Source organism: Hesperophylax consimilis, chromosome 9, assembly GCF_061612785.1.
Source record: "Hesperophylax consimilis isolate HC1 chromosome 9, BYU_Hcon_1.0, whole genome shotgun sequence".
In the NCBI taxonomy this organism is placed as follows: domain Eukaryota; kingdom Metazoa; phylum Arthropoda; class Insecta; order Trichoptera; family Limnephilidae; genus Hesperophylax; species Hesperophylax consimilis.
The window spans coordinates 38769846-38791208 of NC_142844.1; the positions used below are offsets into that span (position 1 = coordinate 38769846).

At 31.8% G+C, this 21363-nt stretch overlaps 1 protein-coding gene across 1 annotated transcript in view; it reads left to right on the plus strand.

The window, feature by feature from the left end:
- LOC149421322 (fasciclin-2-like) overlaps nucleotides 1–21363 on the plus strand; it is a 430107-nt gene that overhangs the window by 387744 nt on the left and 21000 nt on the right. Inside the window, exons 8-9 of the mRNA XM_089635946.1 lie at nucleotides 3775–3886; nucleotides 15591–15773. Of these exons, the coding sequence (XP_089492072.1) occupies nucleotides 3775–3886; nucleotides 15591–15773 (295 nt within the window). The remainder of the gene's footprint in view (nucleotides 1–3774; nucleotides 3887–15590; nucleotides 15774–21363) is intronic.

Below are 21363 nucleotides of genomic sequence, written 5' to 3' on the forward strand. Positions count from 1 at the left end.
CCAGATACTGTTTTACTCAGCTTTTGACTTTTATTTTATACGATTTTAGGTTTTGGCACATCTTGATGGAACTCGGCAAGGAATCAAACAATTTTGGGCCAATATAGTTAATGTGTCTTTGGGCTAGCCTAGTTTTGCAGTGAGCACTGTGTACACGCATATGTTGTGTCTCTGGCTAGAACGATTTGGATTTTTACAGAAATTATAAGGACGAGTGTATATAAATTTAAGACATTGGACACAGTAGATCAGCCTTAGATCCATTATGTCAGTTTCTTGAAACAATTGATCGGTGGGATATGTCTTGGTCTTCTGGTGCACTTCTGAATAATTTCTAGAGGCTTCACATGGTTATTGTATGTTCTTCATGATGAAAGTACCAATGCATCATAATCAAGCCTCATGGTTCTTATGTTAACGATATTGCTCATGCGTTTGAATATGTAAATTAGGTGCCTCAGTTTATTGACAGCTTTTTCTATGTGATAAGTCCATTTTAATTTGACAGTCAATAGTTACACCTAGGTATTTGATCCAATTTCCTAATTTTACATCTTCGCAGTTTGAGCATGTCTCAGGGTTACAATTTTTTTTTTTTTTATTAATATCAATAGCAAAATTTGTACATTATGTAGGTTTAAAGTATAATATAAGTATATTTTTTGTATTTTTTTCACAGTCCTCCTCACTAGGGTTTCCTGTTCTGAGGCGGCCTGTAGTTTTTCTTAAATTTTTGTATTTAGTTTTGAATTGTCTTTACATTGTCTTCATAATGTTTGTAAGTTGATTACACGTAATGTTTTTTGAAATGGTCAAAATGTAAATCATAATTAACATTATGGAACTTCAGGTTAGGATTATTTTTAGGGGATGCTTTTTGGGAATTATATTTTTATGTTAATTATGCATTATAAAAAAGGGTGGTAAAGTTAGGGAAGTTATTCCACGTAATTTTAGAAGTAAAAAAAATTGAATTACTTTTTTCGACTCTCCAATATTTTAAGTTAGTTTTTAGGTAAAAGAGTTGAATTGTTTGTATGGGAAAATAAATATTATTCTATGAAAAAATATTTTCGTATGCGAAAATAAACATTGGAGTTTCAAAAAATGTATTAACCTTTTTTACTTCTACCATCACGTATAATCACATCCCGAAGTTAGCGCACTTTACCTCCGGATACCTTGTACTGTACAGGTCCCACAGATACTCAATAGTACACAACTGCTGACCCTACAAACTGCGAGCGCGCTCCACTGTTGAATTTTGCAGCCACCTCTGGTCTGGAGCCCAAAAATACCTGAAAAAAATCCTTGACTTGCAAAAAACTGGCGGTCCGTTTGATAAACTCCCCTATCATAAGAAACGTATTGCAATCCCTAGAGCATAGGCGTCAGGTAGGTATGCTGCCCTTGTTCTACCTGTATTACAATGGAAGATTGTCCGAGGAACATAGTAATGCGTGCCCAACATATGTACATGTGTGACAGTTGCCACATGAGAACGGGTCGCTTCTACGACAACATGAGTCTCTGCAAGACCCATGTTCACTCCTTCCTCTCCTTAAAAAGACCCTCCTCACAGCATCCTCAAAAATAACAAAGACTCCTGTTGGGGAGTGCGTTCTTACTTCGTACATACTTTCTCTCCATAAATTAGTTAAATAAAATGATTGATATTATTAAAATGAACCTTAGTTTTGCACAGAAAAAGCGAACAATTGCCCTTTGATTACTTATTATTATCTGTTTATTTAGTAAGAGAATTATTTCCTCATCACGAGGCTGGGACATGATAAGATTTATCGAAATAAATTATTATTAATCTCAATTACTTCTCGAGTTTATCTTTGTGAATTAATTCCGTCGAATAAGCATTCCAATTAGGGTCGTATAAGCAGATTTCAAAGTGAATGTAATGCCTTATAATAAAAATAATTGTAGCAGTTATGGTGAAATAAATTGGTGTGAGATAATCTTTAATCGGATGGGTTAATCCTGAAGCAATTAGAGGCTCCGTGACGTGGGAACTTCCGTTTATCGCAGAATTATTTATTATTAGTCTAATCAATATGTTTGCACTAGGTCATCTGGTGTTCGGTATTATGATATAAATACATTCGTTTTATCTGCAATCAACTATTTGTATGCAAGGTGGCTTGTACTTGATGTGGATTATTAAAGAGAGTTACAGACAAATTCAAGCAAATTCATGCTTGTCGTATCAATTATTCCTGATCATTGAGTGGATTAAAGAACGTGAGATATCTGGTACATACTACTATCTGTAGTACTCCGCCCAGTCGGGAAGATTCGTCTGGTTAAATAATTATTTATTTCTTCTACATGTATTATGCTGACATTCCACGAGTTCATTTGAGATCGAAGTTCAAGCTGTAAGCCACTTCACATGCATTTTGTATTAGCCATTTATAGAAATTGTCATCAAAAACTAATATTTAGATTTCTTTGAAAGTCCTCCTGTTAGGGTGATTTCTATCATCAAGAAATAGCATTAAGTTCAAAAAAGGCTTCTTATTCACATGCATCTCCTCTAATGAATTATTGTTGAAAATCTGTTGTTATGGACTATGTACAGGTGTTGTAGGCAAGGCGATTGATCTAGTGTCTGGCTTTGTCATGTGTCGGAACATCATCCTTTGCCGTCGTCGTGATACAATTATGTAATCCTGGAGCGGGCTGTTTCACTCGTGCAATTGAATTTGATGGACGCGGTGGATTCGCTTGAGTATATAAATATTTCGCACCAGATACCAGCCACCCTGTAAATTTTGACGTCAATGAAGGGTATTGATATTTACTTGTAAGTTTTTTGTTGATTATGTTTAATCATAACAATCAAACATCATTAATATTAAACTTATAAATTGCTGATTTTGTAAATACTTAATAACAAGCGTAATCGACTGGAAATACGAAGGTTGCGAAGACTAAACAAAGTCCAGTTATGCTGAACTAATTGAAAGATAAAGAAAAGGACTTTGGTTTGTTAAATCTGTACAGGTTTAAGGGATGTAAAACAGGGCTATTTGGAAAATTGAATCGTGAAATTAGCCAGCCGAAGTTAACAACACGGAGAATTTGGAAATACATTTCAAGAGGGGACTATTAGGAAATTTCCTTGAAGTTTTCTTTAATTTTATAAAGAATGTTGTTTAAGGAATATTAAATATTCAGTAACTTGAATTTAATACAGAATCGTGTGATTGTAAATAAGTTTGACCATTTTAAGTGTTTTTCTTGCGGTGTTATTGTTTTCATTGGCGTTTGTCCAACCTGTTTATGAAAGAATGTTTTTTTTTCAAAGGTATAGTTACATATTATTACCTAAGGATGAACGAGGTTTGCTTTTAGATACAAACAATTTAATAATACTGGCGCAACATCTCGTGGTGTAATTAATTTTCTTTTCCTTTGAAAACATAACTTTTTAAAGTCATATTAATAATAGACCTGTAATGACCCATCAGGTGGTACATTTATTATTTTTTTTATATTACGCAAGGTGAGATATTACTATACTCAATGCCTTTAAGTTTCTATCGGGGCTAATGTCATATTTGGAACATTGCATGACCTAGAAGAGAACCTTGTTTTAGAAGGGAGGAAACACTGTACAAGAAACTTGACACGTAATTGGTAATTATCTTACGATGAAACAACATGTCAAATGTTTCGAGAAGTTCAATTACAGTTCAACAATTAAATTAAGGGTATATAAACTGTAAAACTTATAAAGTGTTTTGTTTGTTTCAGGTCTCTCTAAAAGGAGTTAACTCCGACTTCTTTGACATTGAGATTAAGGCTCCACGGCAGTACACTGGACCTTCCACCCTGGCGCCACATCCTGATAATTTACCAATTATCGGTAAGCTCATTTTTTAATCAAATAATAGTCTACGTCGTACGAGAACCAAGACATCGAGAAATTCATTAGTAACAGACATTAACAGTTAAATTGCCTTAGTGTGATATACGGTAGATATATAATACGTTAAATATATAATATATGTGTAATTGATATAATTATATTATTTATATAACTTTAATTAATTTTTATACGCAATGTTCCATTCGCATTTTACCGGTTGTGCCAATATTATTTAGTAGTTTAATGCATGGGGTAGGTAACTTGTTTCTTGAACATGAAATGTTCTATTATTTTCTGAATAAGCTTAGTTTATTGATTGATTCACCAGCTTGTAGAATATGGTGTAGCAGCATTTGTATGTACAAAAGCGTATGTATATATAAAAAAACGTTGTTGTCCAATATCCGTCTCAACAGGTTACAACAAATAAATAATAAAATACACAGTGCAATAAGACTTTTTTATATCATTTAGTACAACATATATTGTATTAAAAAAAATAAAAAACTTTATTCCACTTAATTTTATTTTGACCGTAACCGGTTTCAGCTCGTCAAAGCCATCTTCAGACTGGTTTTAGAAGTTCTGAAGGACCAGTCTGAAGATGGCTTTGACGAGCTGAAACCGGTTACGGTCAAAATAAAATTAAGTGGAATAAAGTTTTTTATTTGTTTTATTATAATATATTATAATGGAATTCCACCACGAATTATCGGTCTCAAAAATAGAAATATTTAGTACAACGTTATTCTAGTGTATATATAGTATAGTAAATATTTATACATATATTCATTCTAGGATAACATTGTACTACGAGTATATGATTGAAAAAGGCGTCGTACTGCATTATGTATTTTTATTTTTATTTACTGTTGAGACGAATATAGGACAACAACATGTTATGTTCCGAGTAAAAATAAATGCAGCTAACGGGGATTGAACCCGTACCTTCTAATGTCCGTTCAGGTGCTCTGAACCACTGAGCTATGTCGGCTTTAATTTTTACTTTTATTTGCTTTTATTTCGGCATTTTTTTTACTCGGGAGATATTTTTAATTTGTATTGATATTTCAGGCGACTAATTATTGCTTAAAATTATTTGTTATCCTTTATGCTATGCATAAAACCTTGTCATATAAACATTAGTTCATTATTTAAAAAATAATACGTTATGTTATTACTGAAATCTTTTCACACGTTTCTTCAAAGAATCTTCGAAAGACCTTCTTCTAGTATAATTGTATTTATAATGGTACATCACTTAAAGAACCTAGAACCTAGAACACTTTTAGAACCGTATCTGCTGAGTTCCTGATGATTATTAATTTATGATAGTTGGTTTGGCCTCTTTTAAGAAGATGGTCGAGTTAAATTTAAAGTATCTTCGAAGAAGGTAGTTTCATAGATTTCTTAAAAACTTTTTTCTTCTGTGAGAGGTTAAAGAATAATAGGAAAAACTATTTAAAGATTGATTTTATTGCAACAGTTGATCTTAAATATATCCGCGGCAGACAGATGTTAAACAGTTATTATTGACGTATTCATCTTACATCGCAAACAACCTTGACCTCAAAATGTATCAATGACTCTTTATTTACTGATGTACATAACTAAAATAAATATTATTATTATTCCAAGATACACTATAATATCTCGTTTCCGAGAATGCTATCACGTATCTCTATTGGCAAGGTTAAAATGTGTGCAAATATATACCCACTACATAGATACGACTTCATTTGTACTAGCAAAGAGTTTCTAATGAGATATTCTTTTAAAATTTTTAAAATTATGTTTATATATAGTGTTGTACTATAAAACTTTTAATTTGTATTATTCGTTCAATAGATTTCCGTTCAGTCTTCTGCTTTAAGCCTACTAATTCGCTTTTGGGGACAGCTCAAACATTGTCTTACAGAAATCCTAATGTCTCCCTTACTGTCAAGGTGAGAAGTATGATCTAAACGGTTTTTGGAAGAAAAAACACCACGCTTTATATTTAATTCTAATTAATAAGTTAATCACAGAACAATTAAAATATAGGCTTCTATGAAACCAAAGAGAACACATCTTGAACCAATGTGAACACATCTTTTGGACAGAGAAATATTAAATGCTCTGCCAAATCGAACAAAAAAATAACGGAAATTAATATATTTAAAACAAAAATAAAAACATGGCTGAGAGAATAGAGTGATATTCAACTTACAAATATTATGAAGACGATGTAAAGACAACTTTTTATTTTTTTTTTTTATTTAGTAGCTATATTATACATTTTTTTTTACATTTTTATAAGAATATATATATAAAAAATAGATGTTGATTATATTCATAGTCCTCCTCACTAGGAGATCCTGTGCTGAGGGGGACTAGGTTTTGGATAAGTTATTCAGCGACTTCTATGGTATGACTCCATGTTTTGGGTAAGAAACTAAATATCAAAGTTTAAAAACTTCAGGCCGCCTCAGACCAGGAACCCTAGTGAAAAAAAAGACTGAAAAAAAAATTTTATACCTGCATCAAGTATATACTTTGAAATTAAGTAGTAAAAAAATATTTTTAAAAATTAAAAAGATTCCGACTGCAATTTGACAAACATTAAACTTTTTTTAATTTTTAGTTTTTTCGGATACGTTCAGAAAGAATACATTTATTTGGATTTTATTGCAAAACGAAATACTTCAACTGTCTGACAGAATATGCCAGAGGCCTGAGGGGTTAATGTAAAGATTGGTTTAACATTTTTTTAAATTTCGAATCGCATTAATTTCAACCTAATTTCATTTCAAGTGTAATTTTCGCGTCGTTACCCTTCGGAGATTGAAATTTAATTTTACATCTCCACAATAGATAAAAATTGGAATTCTCTTGCAAAAACTCAGCCAACATTAAAAAAGTTATGTGCAAAGAAAAAAGTAAAAGTCACGCCAAAATGGCCTTACATGACAAGACTAGCGCCAGATAGTAATTACTTCCTCGCCGCGTTCTGAGTTTCACAATTTTGACAAAGGTCTCTTTAAAATATGATCCACTTAATAATAACGGAAGCGTGCGGAAGAAGAAAAAATGTGGAATTTGTACCCGCTGATGAAAAGGCTCTTCAATCATTATCTACACTCTGCAACGTGTTCATTGTTCATATTCAAATACGTATTGTTATTACTTCAACAGAATTACATTAATACACACAACATTTTTGTCAAACAAAGACATAACTAATTTCAGAATTTAGAGCAATACTCGAAATTCTTCTCTTCGGAAAATCAAACCAATAAAAAGACACATCAAAGTGTGACATATTTACCCAATAAATTGATGTACTGATAGCTTAAATCCTTTCCACACATTCAACAAATATCGATTTTCTCGTAGCTCATCTCAAATTCAGTTTCTATATAAAGGGAAAAAAAACTTATTTTACAAGTATATATAATGATTCAAAAACAAAACAAATAAAACTTCAAAATTAAAAAAAAAATTAAAAGCTCACTCAAGTGACAAATATTACAAAGAAAGAAAAAAATAGTACGAGAGACACAAATAAAGAAACAAGAGACACAAGTAATATCATTAGCGCAGAATGTTATTTAGCAACAGCAGAACACTTTTTCGGAAATTATTGACGAAAATGTCTACTTCAGCACACATCTTGTTTTACAGTCGACACATTTAAGTCAGAGGGTTAAAACATGTGATATTATTTTCTTCGATTTGAAAATATTAAAAAAAAAACCTCGGTACAAATCGTCTTCCGAAAACAATGGATTCATTCAAATTAATATTGAAAATATATATGTTTTCGAATGCGAATCGATTATTTTGAAGTGACCTCATACAATTGTTGTTTCAGTAATTCCAACTCGTTGGTCAATGGGCGAATGGAAACCGATAATTGGATCATTACATTGATGTAATTTAATCATTCAGCGGTAAATTATTTTCCTGTTATATACCAAATTTTTGTATGTACTCACATGCGCTGAATTATTTAATTTTTCTTATTAAATAATAATTACTGGATTAGTATTTATTACGTAGGTGTTGAAATTTTGAAATTATTGACTTCTAATCGGGTTTAAATGATTTGACTCTTTTGAATTGAGCTACTGACACATGGTTTAATTAATTAAAGACGTACTAGTAATTCCTTAATCGAAATGACCGAATATAACTAAGTATTGTTTTTAAATTGTTTCCAGTACCAAATATTGATGATATATTTAAGCAATCTTCAATTATAAAAATGTGTAAAGAAAAAAATAACACAGAATATCAAGAATTTTACAAACTGATGAGAAATGGAAATCAATTTATTACGCCAATCTTTAAAACAACTCAAATGCAAAACCATTATATTTACCAAGCCATAAAAAACTACAATAATCTCCCTTCCGAATTGCGCTGTATTACGAACCAACAAGAACAAATAAATAAAATCAAACTTTTTTTCCAATAAAACTTATTTTAAAAATATAAAAATAAAAAAATATATATACACATAACATAATATTATAACATTGAATCTAAGTAAGAATCGTGGCTCCCTTATCAGGCACAAGAGCTCCTCTTTTCTGATAAGGTATACATGACCAATTATGAACCTTAATATTATATTTTGCAAAATATGTTTGTATTAATGTAACTATAATCTTTATTAAAATAATAAAATAAAATAAAAATAAAATAAAAAAAATAAAATAAAAATCTTTACTCCATTTCTATCTGCCCTGATGATTAATACTGTAACGTAGTCCGAAACGTCCGCCAATGAAGGAGGACGCGCAACACGGCATAATACTTCAAAAAGAAATCACGATTTGGTCGTAAAAATGGCAAATCAAATCAGGTTTTTTACATATTTTATTGAGATTTGATAATATCAACTCCTTTTTCAATGTTTAAATATCACATTGACTTGTATAAGCTTCAAAAGTTATTACAATAAATTGAAGATTCATATTTTTTTATTAAAAGTTAATCGCTAATTTCCTTATTTGATTACATATTTTATACACTTGCCGGTAGAAAATAGAAGTGCGTTTTCAAATCACTGCCAAGTGCCTCGACAGAGACGCTTAAACAATAACCCTGCCCAGTACCGTAGTCAAAACTTGAATGTGAACTAAAATAATTATAGTTCCATCAAGTTACTGCATTTGAATTTCTAATACACAACTGGCACTGCTGAAATAGTCAAGGTATGAAGTATGGAGTAGGGAGCTTTGTTGAAGTTTGCGAAGCTCGTTCCACAAGACACAGAAATATCTCGATCGACAATAAATCATTAAAAATATTTTTGTTTTTTTTAACATCCTTCAATGCGATGATATTTATAGATGAAATAATAAACAACCACTACCAAAATACTTTTCAAACAAAATTTTACACAACTATGACATTCACAGGCATAACACAAGAACGTGCAATGAAATTAGGCTACAAAAAAGACAAAGCCAATACACAAAACTGTTTACTATACAAATTAGTCCAATCTTAACAATAAAGTCTGTACCAATTGATAGATTTTAACTGCATTGAAGGAGCCATATTAATAAAAAAAAATGTAAAAATATACCAATGTATGTATGCAAGTTACAATAAATTAAATATTTGTATACTTAGATGTACATTTTTTTTTTTTTTATTTATTAATAAAAAAGATACACGAATTACATTACATAATATAAAACAGTTTTTAATTACATAATATAATATGATATAATATAAGTATTTGATGTACCCCCATAAATAAGCAAATGGCTAAAATAAATGAATAATTAAAAAAATCAAATCGATATTTTACAAAAAATCTACGAGGGAACTTTGGAACTCTCGGTTAAAGAGTTTTTATGCAACTATTGTGGATTATTTAACAATGAATATATTCAACATACCTTCAATTAGTATATCCTTCGTCTAGAACAGCTGTCACGCTGATCTGAAAAGAGCTTTAACAGCTGAAAACTTTATTCACATTTCTCTCGAAAATAAACGTCTATTAATTATTCATTCACGTCAATATTCTCTAAACTAACTGAAATCGAACGATCCCTCGTTGGCGAAATTAAGTCGATTAGGTCTAAACTAAAATCAGACCATATGGTCATAATATCGCCAGAAAATGGCGTAATTTTGCACTGGAATACATTATACCCAAAAATATTTGAACTATATAATAAGACATTATCACTAATTGTGCCATTTAAAGGGTCATTTGACGGGGGAACAGGACCCTAATGGATGGGGGAAGCCGAGCACGTAAATTGTTATCATTACCAAACTAAAAAGCTTAAATGGTAATAGGCCATCGTTCGGACTGGGAACAATAATACATCACCGCAATTGTTCAGGGAGAAGAAGACGAAAAAGGGGTTGTCTCGGATTTAACAGGCTACAAGGGTTGAAAAGATAAGGGATGACATTCAACGTCTTAGCAGGCAGATAATGAATCAAGATTAATCCGACAACGACGGCGCGGCGACTCTTAATTCCGTTATATTAATCGCACTATGCTCAAAAATAACAAGACGAATCTCTAATTCCTGAGATTAATTCATTCATTACAGAGCGTATCTACTGTGATTCCGGATATTTGTTTATAAATTTCCATTTATATAAGATTACGCTTAGATACTGTTTTCTCTGATACAAGCGTGTCCATAAGTAATTTGAGCAATTCTTTAACATTTATAATGAATAGGATAAATCGTTTTGCAGGAACGAAATATGGCTGGTGGATTTTGGGAGTTCAAATTTTTTTTTATTTATTCATCAATATAAAGTTTTATTACATATTTTTTTCGACATCTGTCTCACTTGTGTCGAGACAGACAGAAAAAATGATTTTTTTGTATTTTAATTTTAATTTTTTGACACTTAATATATTATTGCTTGAGGTTTGATCGTATCCCAGCACATAGAGGAGAAAAAGCGCGTGCGACTGTTGGTATTTCAGTTGGAAGATTTTAAAATTTATTAGAAAAAAAAAAAAAATTAAAATTAAAATTTCTTAATATTAATAAATATGAATTATATTATAACATAGATACTCAGTGTCAATTTTAAAATAAATACAAAAGTTTTGTAAACGGCAAACTTTTTTTGTTCTAAATGTTGTCCACAAATCAAATACAGCAAGATAACAGTGATCGTTCACATTTTTATATGAATACCTTACAAGGGTCCAAACCGTCTGGAGCAGTGAGATTATGGCATCCCCAATCGGGGTGTGTTGTGAGGCTGCAGGAAATGGGGAGGGGAAGGAGATGGGGAAGAAGAAAGTAAGGTAATACCTGGCTATTCAAATCTTGTCACCAAACACGGCTAAATCCATTTCAAGTAGTGTTTCAATTCTGATTAGTGGTCTTACACCAGGGCGATACTGAGAGTATTTTCCACTCTGGAACGTGCGGCAAATATACTATTTATTTATATTATTTTTCAGGAATAAATTGTAAATAACACAACGAACTCAAATAAAATCGATTTGCGCACGACGGGATTTGAACCCGCCACCTCCGGGTTGCTAGTCAAAACTTTTTTGTTTTTATAAGTATTAATTATTCTTCATTATGTGCACCCGCTAAACTGCCAAAGCAGGTCAATAAAAACGATTGACAACAAAAAAAAACAAAATGGCGGCATCAAAAAACCGAAAGATTATATGAACCAATCCACACAATCTCTGGGTTGCTTCGCGGTTTCAATAAAAGAAAAATAAAAACTTTTAACAAATGAAACCTCCCTGAGAAGTTATGAGAAACGACCCCGCCACGCCCAAATCGGTTGGAAACAACTAGTTTTATAGCAACTTTGCAAAATTTGGGATGGTTAGTCATTTTGTTAACATTTTGCCTGCCATTTTTAAAAGTATTTTTTTCACTTGTTCATTGATTCCGTTATCTCAGTTATTACAGATTGCAGTTCAAGCTACTGTATCCATTTACTTCTCTATCCAACTGACTACTCTCTGATATTTCCCACAGAATTATGTTCTGCTCACACTATTTAATAATATATCCCTTAATTATAGCCTCCAGCATTATAAGATTAATATTTTTGGCTTGGTATTAAAATACCGGCGATTTTCCATTGATATAAGTATTGTGGCTCTTCACTTAAATAGTATTCACGCCATTATAAAACAAAGAAGAGAACCTGCCATCGTTAAAAGTGGGAAACAAATATTTGAAAATCAATTGTGTGTATAGATATATTTAAATCGGTTTTTACATAAAATATTACTAAATCACTTTAAATCATACAAATAAAAACACGGTGGGGGTAAATTGAATCATATAAATAAATCGACTTGATGTGGCATAGCCACACTTTGATAATGGCCTAATGGATAAACAGCTGTCATAATAATAAAAACTTAAGTCACTAAAACTTTAGTCGGCTTCGTGGTCTAATAATTGGTTAATGCTCTCGACTAGATTGCGGGCTCAGATCCCGGCGTGCGCAAGTAATTTTTATTTTAAGAATTTATTTAAAAAATTATTGATTACAAATAATACATAGTATAAGATACTCCTAGTTTCGCCCTGGTGTAAGACTACCATTCAGAGTTGAAACAATGCTTGAAATAGCTTTAGCTGTGTTTGGTGACCATATCCAAACATCCAGGTAAATTCTTACTCTTCCCCATCTCCCCCCCTTCCCACTACCTTCAGCCTCACAACATACCCCAATTGAGGATGCCATAGTCTCACTGGCTCCAGAGGGTTGGGAGCACTTGGAATTCTTGTGCGATATTCAGATAAAATTTATAAAAACCTAATGATAACGTTTTTAAATTTGATTTACATTTGTAGTTTACATAGCTTTTTAATAATTTAATGGAGTTCTATAAATTAAACACAATACATTGGCCACTAAAGTAGTTAAAATTAAAGTTCCACTAACTCTAATATTTTATAGTTTTTGCATGACTCTTTGTAATTTTAGTAAATATCTTTTTTTATTATAACCGTTAAAAATGAAATATTTTCGGTCCCGTTATGTATCTTTGTAATGAATGCTATTCCTCAGAGACCTGCGGTTGGAATCACAGAGAAGACGGCTGTCAAATGAATTCTACAAATAAATAAATGGTGGAAATATACCTACACGTTTCCCCTGTCCCAGAAACCCAAAGAAAATATACATACATATTACATGCTAAGTTACTGATACCTTTGTCAAGTTGGCATGTGCCTCGGTCGGGTGGTCTTAACGAAACCTACAAAGAAAAGTATAGCGAAAAATGTCAGTACCTATCCCTTTTCGGTACCTACCTCTGTTCAAGGTACGCATTCTAAATTTAAATACAGATTTAAAAAACAGCTGTTTGTAGGTAAACTAGACTATGATTGCCCGCAACTAGTGACTGCCCACTCTCACTTTAATTTCGCTTTTCTCAATAACCTCAATAACCAGTGTCTCCATTACATTTTATTGCAGATATTTCTTATATTATCTTAATGTTTTACCTTATTGTAGGTTTTTCTTTAGTATTACAAATAAATGGGTGTGTATCTTCAGGTTGTTTTGATAACCATTTTCGACAAATTATTGGAGTGAGCAATCACTGTAATTATTGTAGGAATCAGTGGGGAACATGTGGGAAATCGCTGTAATTCTTGTGGGAATCAGTGGGGAACATATGGGCAATAACTGTGTTTAATGTAGGAATCAGTGGAGAATATGTAGGCAATTACTGTATTTATTGTAGGAATCAGTAGGGAACATGTGGGCAATCACTTTAATTATTGTGGGAATTAGTGGGGAACTTATGGGCAATAACTGTGTTTAATGTAGGAATCAGTGGAGAATATGTTGGCAATTACTGTAATTATTGTAGGAATCAGTGGGGAATATGTGGGCAATCAGTGTAATTATTGTGGGAATCAGTGGGGAACATATGGGCAATAACTGTGTTTAATGTAGGAATCAGTGGAGAATATGTTGGCAATTACTGTAATTATTGTAGGAATCAGTGGGGAACATTTGGGCAATCACTGTAATTATTGTGGGAATCGGTGGGGAACATATGGGCAATAACTGTGTTTAGTGTAGGAATCAGTGGAGAATATGTTGGCAATTACTGTAATTATTGTAGGAATCAGTGGGGAACATGTGGGCAATCACTGTAATTATTGTAGGAATCAGTGGGGAACATGTGGGCAATCACTGTAATTATTGTAGGAATCAGTGGGGAACGTGAGGGCAATCACCAATTTTTTTTTTAATTTTTCTTTTTAAAAAAGTCATAATAGAATTTTAAATCATATTTCAACACCTTAAAAAATAGTTTTTTTTAAATATCAATTATTTTCAGAGATATTGTATTTATTTAAATAAACACAAATTCTCCGACTTTCTGACAGCATCTCTAAGAAATATAACCGAAAATGTACAAGAAGCCTGAGGGGTTAAGGCAAACGCATGTGTCTTGATATCGAAAATATAAGGATTTTCGTGAAAAAATGTTCTAACATCGTGATAATGTATTCGTAATTTACTAAAAGTTTGTCAGGAAACCTGTTAACTCATTCGTCAAGGCCTGCAATCCTATGTTTAACCGGATTACCGATTATTTGAAGACATTTTTAATAAATTAGCTAAACTAATTTTTCTCCGCGTAGGTAAGACCTAACCTTAAGCGGGTATTCATTACCTATTTTGCCTCTGTATAAGTTCACTTTTGGACATCATTCAACTTTTCAATATGTAAAGTAAAAAATTCTCTGTGCAGTCGAGGACATAGGTACTATATATATTGGGGTTACCTGTTCGTTCCGTCGTTAGTTGCTCTATGTATCGTTCATGCGCTTACTATGTTTGTAATAATCATCTGTGATATTGACCGGTAAGATACACATTATAAAACAGAGTATCTATCATAACGGACCTTTTGTGAAAATAAACATATAATTTTTATTAGGTACTCTTACTAACTCAGAATAAAGAAGAACGTAATAAATGTGATTTTTATGTATTAAGTGATTCAAAAGTCTGATTATTATTGGCTTAATTTTCATTTAGATTAAATGGATAGCGAGATAAATCTTGTGAGATAGATTTGATAGAAAAATGGAGAGGTTTTCAATAGAGCTATTAAATCATAATAAATTTTTATTACAACGATGGAATATTGGTATGTGATGTCATTTTCAGTTTTTAAAATAATTAATTCTCTCAATAAAGTTAAATACAGCAATTCGTTTGTATACTCTATTTTACCACGTGTAGCAGATATTTTTTATAGCACTGAAAAATCTAACAAAAAGCATTTCACATATTTTTTTAAAACAGTTTGTTTTCTATGGCCTTGTTGAATTTTTTATTAATTTGAATTAATCATATTAGTGTGCTTATACTATAGAATAGAGAAGATTACAATGAATTCGATGTGGGCGTGTTCCAAAAGTCTGTGCAAACGGGCCTTAGATTTACATTACAAAACTGTGTTTCGCCGTGATTATGACATTCAAATGGGATAGTAATATACGATATCAGGCAAGTGTTACAGAGGCAGAACATATTCTAAATGGTCTAAAACCCAAAGGTACTAATCAGTTGCGACATTTGTTTTCATTTAAATTTATATAGAATATCCTTCTAGTGTTCTTCTTTATTCTATGGTTTACATTGTTTATAGTTCATATTTTTGTTATGTTTTATTTCGTGTATTATAAATAATATTGTTTTCCAGGCTACCGATTCCAGTACATGGTCCTGCCAAACTCCATAAAGGCCGAGACTTCCAAAACGACTCCCAAGGAGGTGACCTCCAACGACGTGATGGAGACTACCTCGCCGGCCACGGAGCTGACCGAGGACATCGCAGAGGACTTGTGGATCAACGCCACTGTGCTTGATTTGGGAGTGGCTGAAGGTATGTTTGTTTGTATTTATCTTTGTATGTCCACATTAACAAATAAATTACAGTATATATCCAGAAACTTATTTTTTAAAAAAAAAACAAAATTGGCATCAGTATAATTACAATGACGAACAACTATTTCAGTCACCGGAGACGTGAAATAATTCATTTTAAATAATATTTCGTAAAAATTTAAATTAGAAAAATTCGTTGTGTACGCTTTGCAACCATCTTGAATGTTAATAGATTACTATTAATATTTATGTTACATTTGAAAACATCAAAATAGGTTTTAGGCTAGTTTTATCGTAAATTAAGAACAAGTTGTTTATTAAATATTCTGTCGTGTTTTTAGTTTGGGTTGTGTTAAAAAATTTAAAAAAACTATCGTTTAAAACAATCTTCACGTGTCACAATCATGGCGTGAGCAAAAAACATAAAATTATCCATGAGTATATTCATTTTATTTCTTTTTTAGATCTTTTTAAATGCAATAATTTGCTTCATCTGAATTATAGGATGTCCTGGGGTAAAGTAGAGTAGCTTTCAAGTTAAAAAGTTGAATTGTTTGTACAGAAAAATAAATATTCTTGTATGGAAAAATATATTTTTGTATGGGAAAAAGTTGTTATTTTTACTTTTACCGTCATGTAACTTTTGCCACCCCCCGCACACTTGTATATTGTATTTGTTCCTCAGTATAATTAAACTGCAAAGAAGTGTTTTGTAAAATAATTTGTGCGTATTAAGGATGTTCAGCGTATCTGGATATTTACCCGAACAAGTTAGGTACATCCCTACGCAAGCAAGAATCTCTTTGAATAAGTTGCCTGTACAATATTGTACTAAAATATTATTTAAATGAACGAAAGCTGAATCTGCAAACAAATAATTTTCAATCTACCGGTGTTCCTTTTTGCAGTCATCGCATTTGAATAAATAATAGCTCTCATTTCAAATCAAGCTCGGTGTAGTATTTTCACAATTAATCTTCTCATAGTAAGTTAAAGTGCTACCTTCCTATCTGAAGAAGACAAGCTAAAGTTACTGTAAAATATCATGTATATGCACATTTCTTTGCGGAAATCTTTGAAAGTAAATTATTATTAAATTATCGAAGAAAGCAAACACTTTGTGGCTTGACATTATACAAAACGAAACAAACACTTTGTTTTAAACCACTTTATTTTGAGGTATATTAGTCGACCGATTTCAATTGGACTCAATCTTCTTCAGGACAATAAAATATAATAATAAATTATAATACAGAGCAAGGTATAAGGTAAACATAAAAGAAAAAGAAAGTATGTAGTAGAGAGAGAGAACATCAGAGACTGGTTGGTGCGATGGAGGGGGAGGGGTTGGGGGAGGAACAAAGGAAGGGTGGGGGTTACGGGTTAGGTTGGAGCAAGGAAACAACTTTAAAATCGGGCTGTTAGTTAGTTCTATCTGTTTATTTAAAATTTGGGAATTATTTTTCGTTGATTTAGAAATTTCTAAAGCTTCTAAGTTATTCAGGCGTATTCCTATTTTATTTTTATGAATTATTTGGACTCCTGTATTTTTATTAAATGTGTGGTGAGTATTGATTAAATTTTCGGCAAATTCTGAAAAACCTGTGTTTGTTAAGCATCTGATATGTTCTTTATGATAAAGGCCATCAAACTATTCTTCAGTATATTCTTAATGTGACTAGTATCCCACGAATTAGGGCATTAGCCATAAAAATCGCTTTGCAAATACTAGAAACGGTCGATTTCAATTAATTAAATTAATTTGGAAATAATTTTATAAGAAAGAAAAAAAGCTAACCAATAAAAACTGGCACAGATAATCTTAGCCATAAAACTGTACTTTTTAAAAGTTGTTTCTTATATGCCTTCATATATATATATAGTTTTTCTAGTAATTTACGCTTATATATAATTAAGTTTTAATCACGAGGAAGCCACAAGCCAAAAATGTGTATATTCTTGGTATACCTTATATTGCAGGTAATAGGCACTAAAATGCGTTGACAAAACCAGTTCAAAGAGTCTAGATGCGTTCGATTTCAAGCACATATCATGTTTTTTATATATTTTGTTAATAATTTTATAATAAAGCAAAAATTTTAATCAAGTGAAACTGTCACAGATAATCTTGTTATAATACTGTATTTTTAAAAAGTTGTTTCCTTTACACGTTGATACATTTCTATTGAAAAAAAATTTTTTAGTAGTTTACATTTATATTTTTTATTGAGTAACTTATTTTTTTATTTGTATTCTACTCAAGCGAAACGATAGTAAAACCCTCAATTTATCTAAAGCATTTTTTGATATGCATTACGTAAACTAATTCGTTATAAAGATTAATCAAAATAGTGATTTAGCATTAAGCTTCGCCCTAAGCGAAATTATAAGAAAAGCTTCAGTTTATCGAAACGCATATTTTATAAATGTAAACTGATTTGTACATTATCGCCCTAAGAATAGGGGTGTACGGAAATTTTACTTGAAAACTAATTTTTGGTTAGATTGATAAAAATTTCAAATATCTAATTTATTTTGAAGTGATAATTAATTTCAAGGTCTAGGAATCGAAGTCTTGTAAAAATTGGATACTGTTTTCTTTCAAATAGGTATATATCGTACGTCTACAGATTCTATCTTCAGTGAGATTACCGCTCTCTATTAGGATATAATATATTCGGTGGTAACATTAAAGTGAGTTAAGAGCAATCTAGGAATCCACATATCATGGTAATAGTATTATGACACAACCAAATACGCACTTTGATGTTATGACATTATTGCTGAAGTATGGGAACCACGTATTATTGGTTACCATAATCTTTATGAATACCTCTGTAGTTCTGTACATAGGTTTGCCAATATAGAATGTGGGTGAAAATTTTTGTCACTTAAACGCTCTGTGATTGGTCAGCGCGTTCTGACCGCTACCTCAGTTTTGTGCTAAGTGGCGATGCGATCCACCACTGCGGTATACAAATTATTTCAAAAGAATTCATGTTCTTTGGAAATCTTGCTAAATATTGTTTACGCGAGATTTCAAAGAAACATCCCCATCCCCTCTTACCACTTTTTAATGCAAAATGTTCATACTTCTTGGTAAAATTTCGAGCACTTGGCGTTCAAAATAAGATGAAAATTACTGATATGAGATTTTCACGACCAAAAGTATTATAGTGATTTATATTTAGGTTGCCCTATCTTCTTCATTAGGCAACGTTTCGAACAGTGCAACACGGCATAATACCGTAAAAATAAATCACCATAGTGGAAATTACTGTTTGTATTTGATTTCGAAAATGTCTGCTTAACTCCCGTCAACGTGGGGAAATCGGCAAGTACACCTGATATACAACCGCTCAATCCACTAAACATTAAAAGTAACCTAACGTATGGTATCAAGATATCGTAGGGTGTAGGTTCGTAAGAGCACAGTACTTAGCCAGATGCGTTGCTTGCTTTACTTTTTTCAGTATGTAACTTTTAAAGTCGACCATAAAAAAGAAAAATTCACTGAAAATGAATCAAATATAGCACTTGTTGGCCCTTTGTCGCTAATAACAATAAATGTACATGACGCTAAAATGCTATTTCTCAACGACGTTTGACAAGAACATCACTTTGGAAGGATGGTGGAGAAGTGCCTGACTATTCAGATCTGGTCACCAAACACAATTTCAAGCAACTTCAACGTTTCTGGATGGTTTTCTTTCACCCGGGCGATACTGAAAATATCCACCACTCTCGAACGTAAATATAGTGTCGGAAGTGAATTCCTGTGCATCACAACACGCATTCCTACTTGTGACGTATTGTTGAATTAATTCTAACTGCGTGACCTATATATGTGGTACTAGTATCTCTTTATGTTGTAAATCTTAATGTAGGTACTCGTAATTCCTCCAACATGTTATCAGGTACCTGGTTTACATTTTTCAATACTACATATTATATGTTACCAGGTTAATTCGGTAAATTCTGAATATAATATATGCTACCAGGTTAATTTTTCTACATTGTCACAATTACAAACAAAAAACAAAAACAAAAAAATCTCCATATCTACTTTTCATTACTACTAAATACCTAACTTTTCTCTTATACTGTAAATCCGAATGCAATATATGTTACCGTGTTAATCTTTACAAAGCCACTACTACTGTAAAATATATATATATCTATAGATTTTTCCTCATTACATTACATAGTGGCAGAGAAAAATTAAATTTTTTGTTATGTAATTATGTACATAAGAACTATACATGTCAATTTGTCTGTCCTGGAACGGGAAACTTGCCTAGTTGGACAGGCAAAGCTTCTTTATATGTAATTTGTACTTTATTTTGTACCTATTCATAAATAAATAAAGAAAATAAAAAGTTTCTAGTCACTGATAGACCATTAAAATTAAACTTTTAAAATGCGACGATGTTAATTACAACGTTCAAATGCTAACCAGATTTATTCGTTCTGCTCAATCTGTTTGGTACATGCTTCTACATTTGAAAATCTCTCAAACCGTTTCGCGATCACCATTTTCCAAAGCAGGGTTTAAAATTCGAGCGGAAATCAGTGGTTAACTCTGCAAATAACAGATGGCGGCTGCGGGTAAATAGTATAAAGTAAATGGCGGCTCAGTGCTGTCATGAATACATTATGGCTTTACAGGGCTATTTAAATGTATAAATGTGGATGACTAACGCAACGCGAGTTGGGGGAACCCCGAGCAAAGAGACGTCATTTAAACGGACGTGAGATATAAAACTGTCAAAGAATAATAAACTCCTAATTATGTGAAATATCTGGGAGCTGTATAGGATGAGTCGATACAGTTGAAGTACTTCAACTCAGTAGCTAAATAAGTTTTACATTATTAAAGTTTTATAATAATATTAGTTTTACTACATGACTTTGTTCTTGCTCATTAGCACCAAACACTACCCAGACTTTATTCTGCTACTAGTTATGGGAACAAAGTATTTGTGCAAAGTGAACTTTCTCTTAAACGAAAGTTGTGCGAAATTTCATCAATCTCGAAATAAAACTGGAGATTTGTATAACAGACCCACAGATACTTTTCTTTATATTTAATATGGATACCTAGATAGAAGATTTACAATATTAACAAACAAATTTGTTTTAAAACACTTTATTTTAACCCATTGCTCTACCGATTTCAGAGGAGCCCCTCCTTCATCAGGAGAACATTTAAAAGTTATCAGTTTTAAAATTCTCCTGATGAAGGTATAGCACTTCTGAAGTCGAATACATTTCAAACTTCAAATACATGATATAGTTTTATTGAAAATTGTGGAATTAACAACTCGGCGTCTTGTCTTTTGTTGCAGTCGGAACGTGGTTTTATTGTATTAAGCAGAGATGTGCAAAATGGGTACCCAAAACCATTTGAAATGCAAAATGGAAATGGGTCAAAACTTTTCCATTTGAAAATGCAAAATGCAAAATGGTTTTTAGAAAAGCATTTCAAATGCAAAATGCAAAATACCTATTTTCAAAATGCATTGAAAATGCAAAATGGTTTCTCAGGTTAAACAATTAAAATAATTATATATTTTTAAACAATTTTG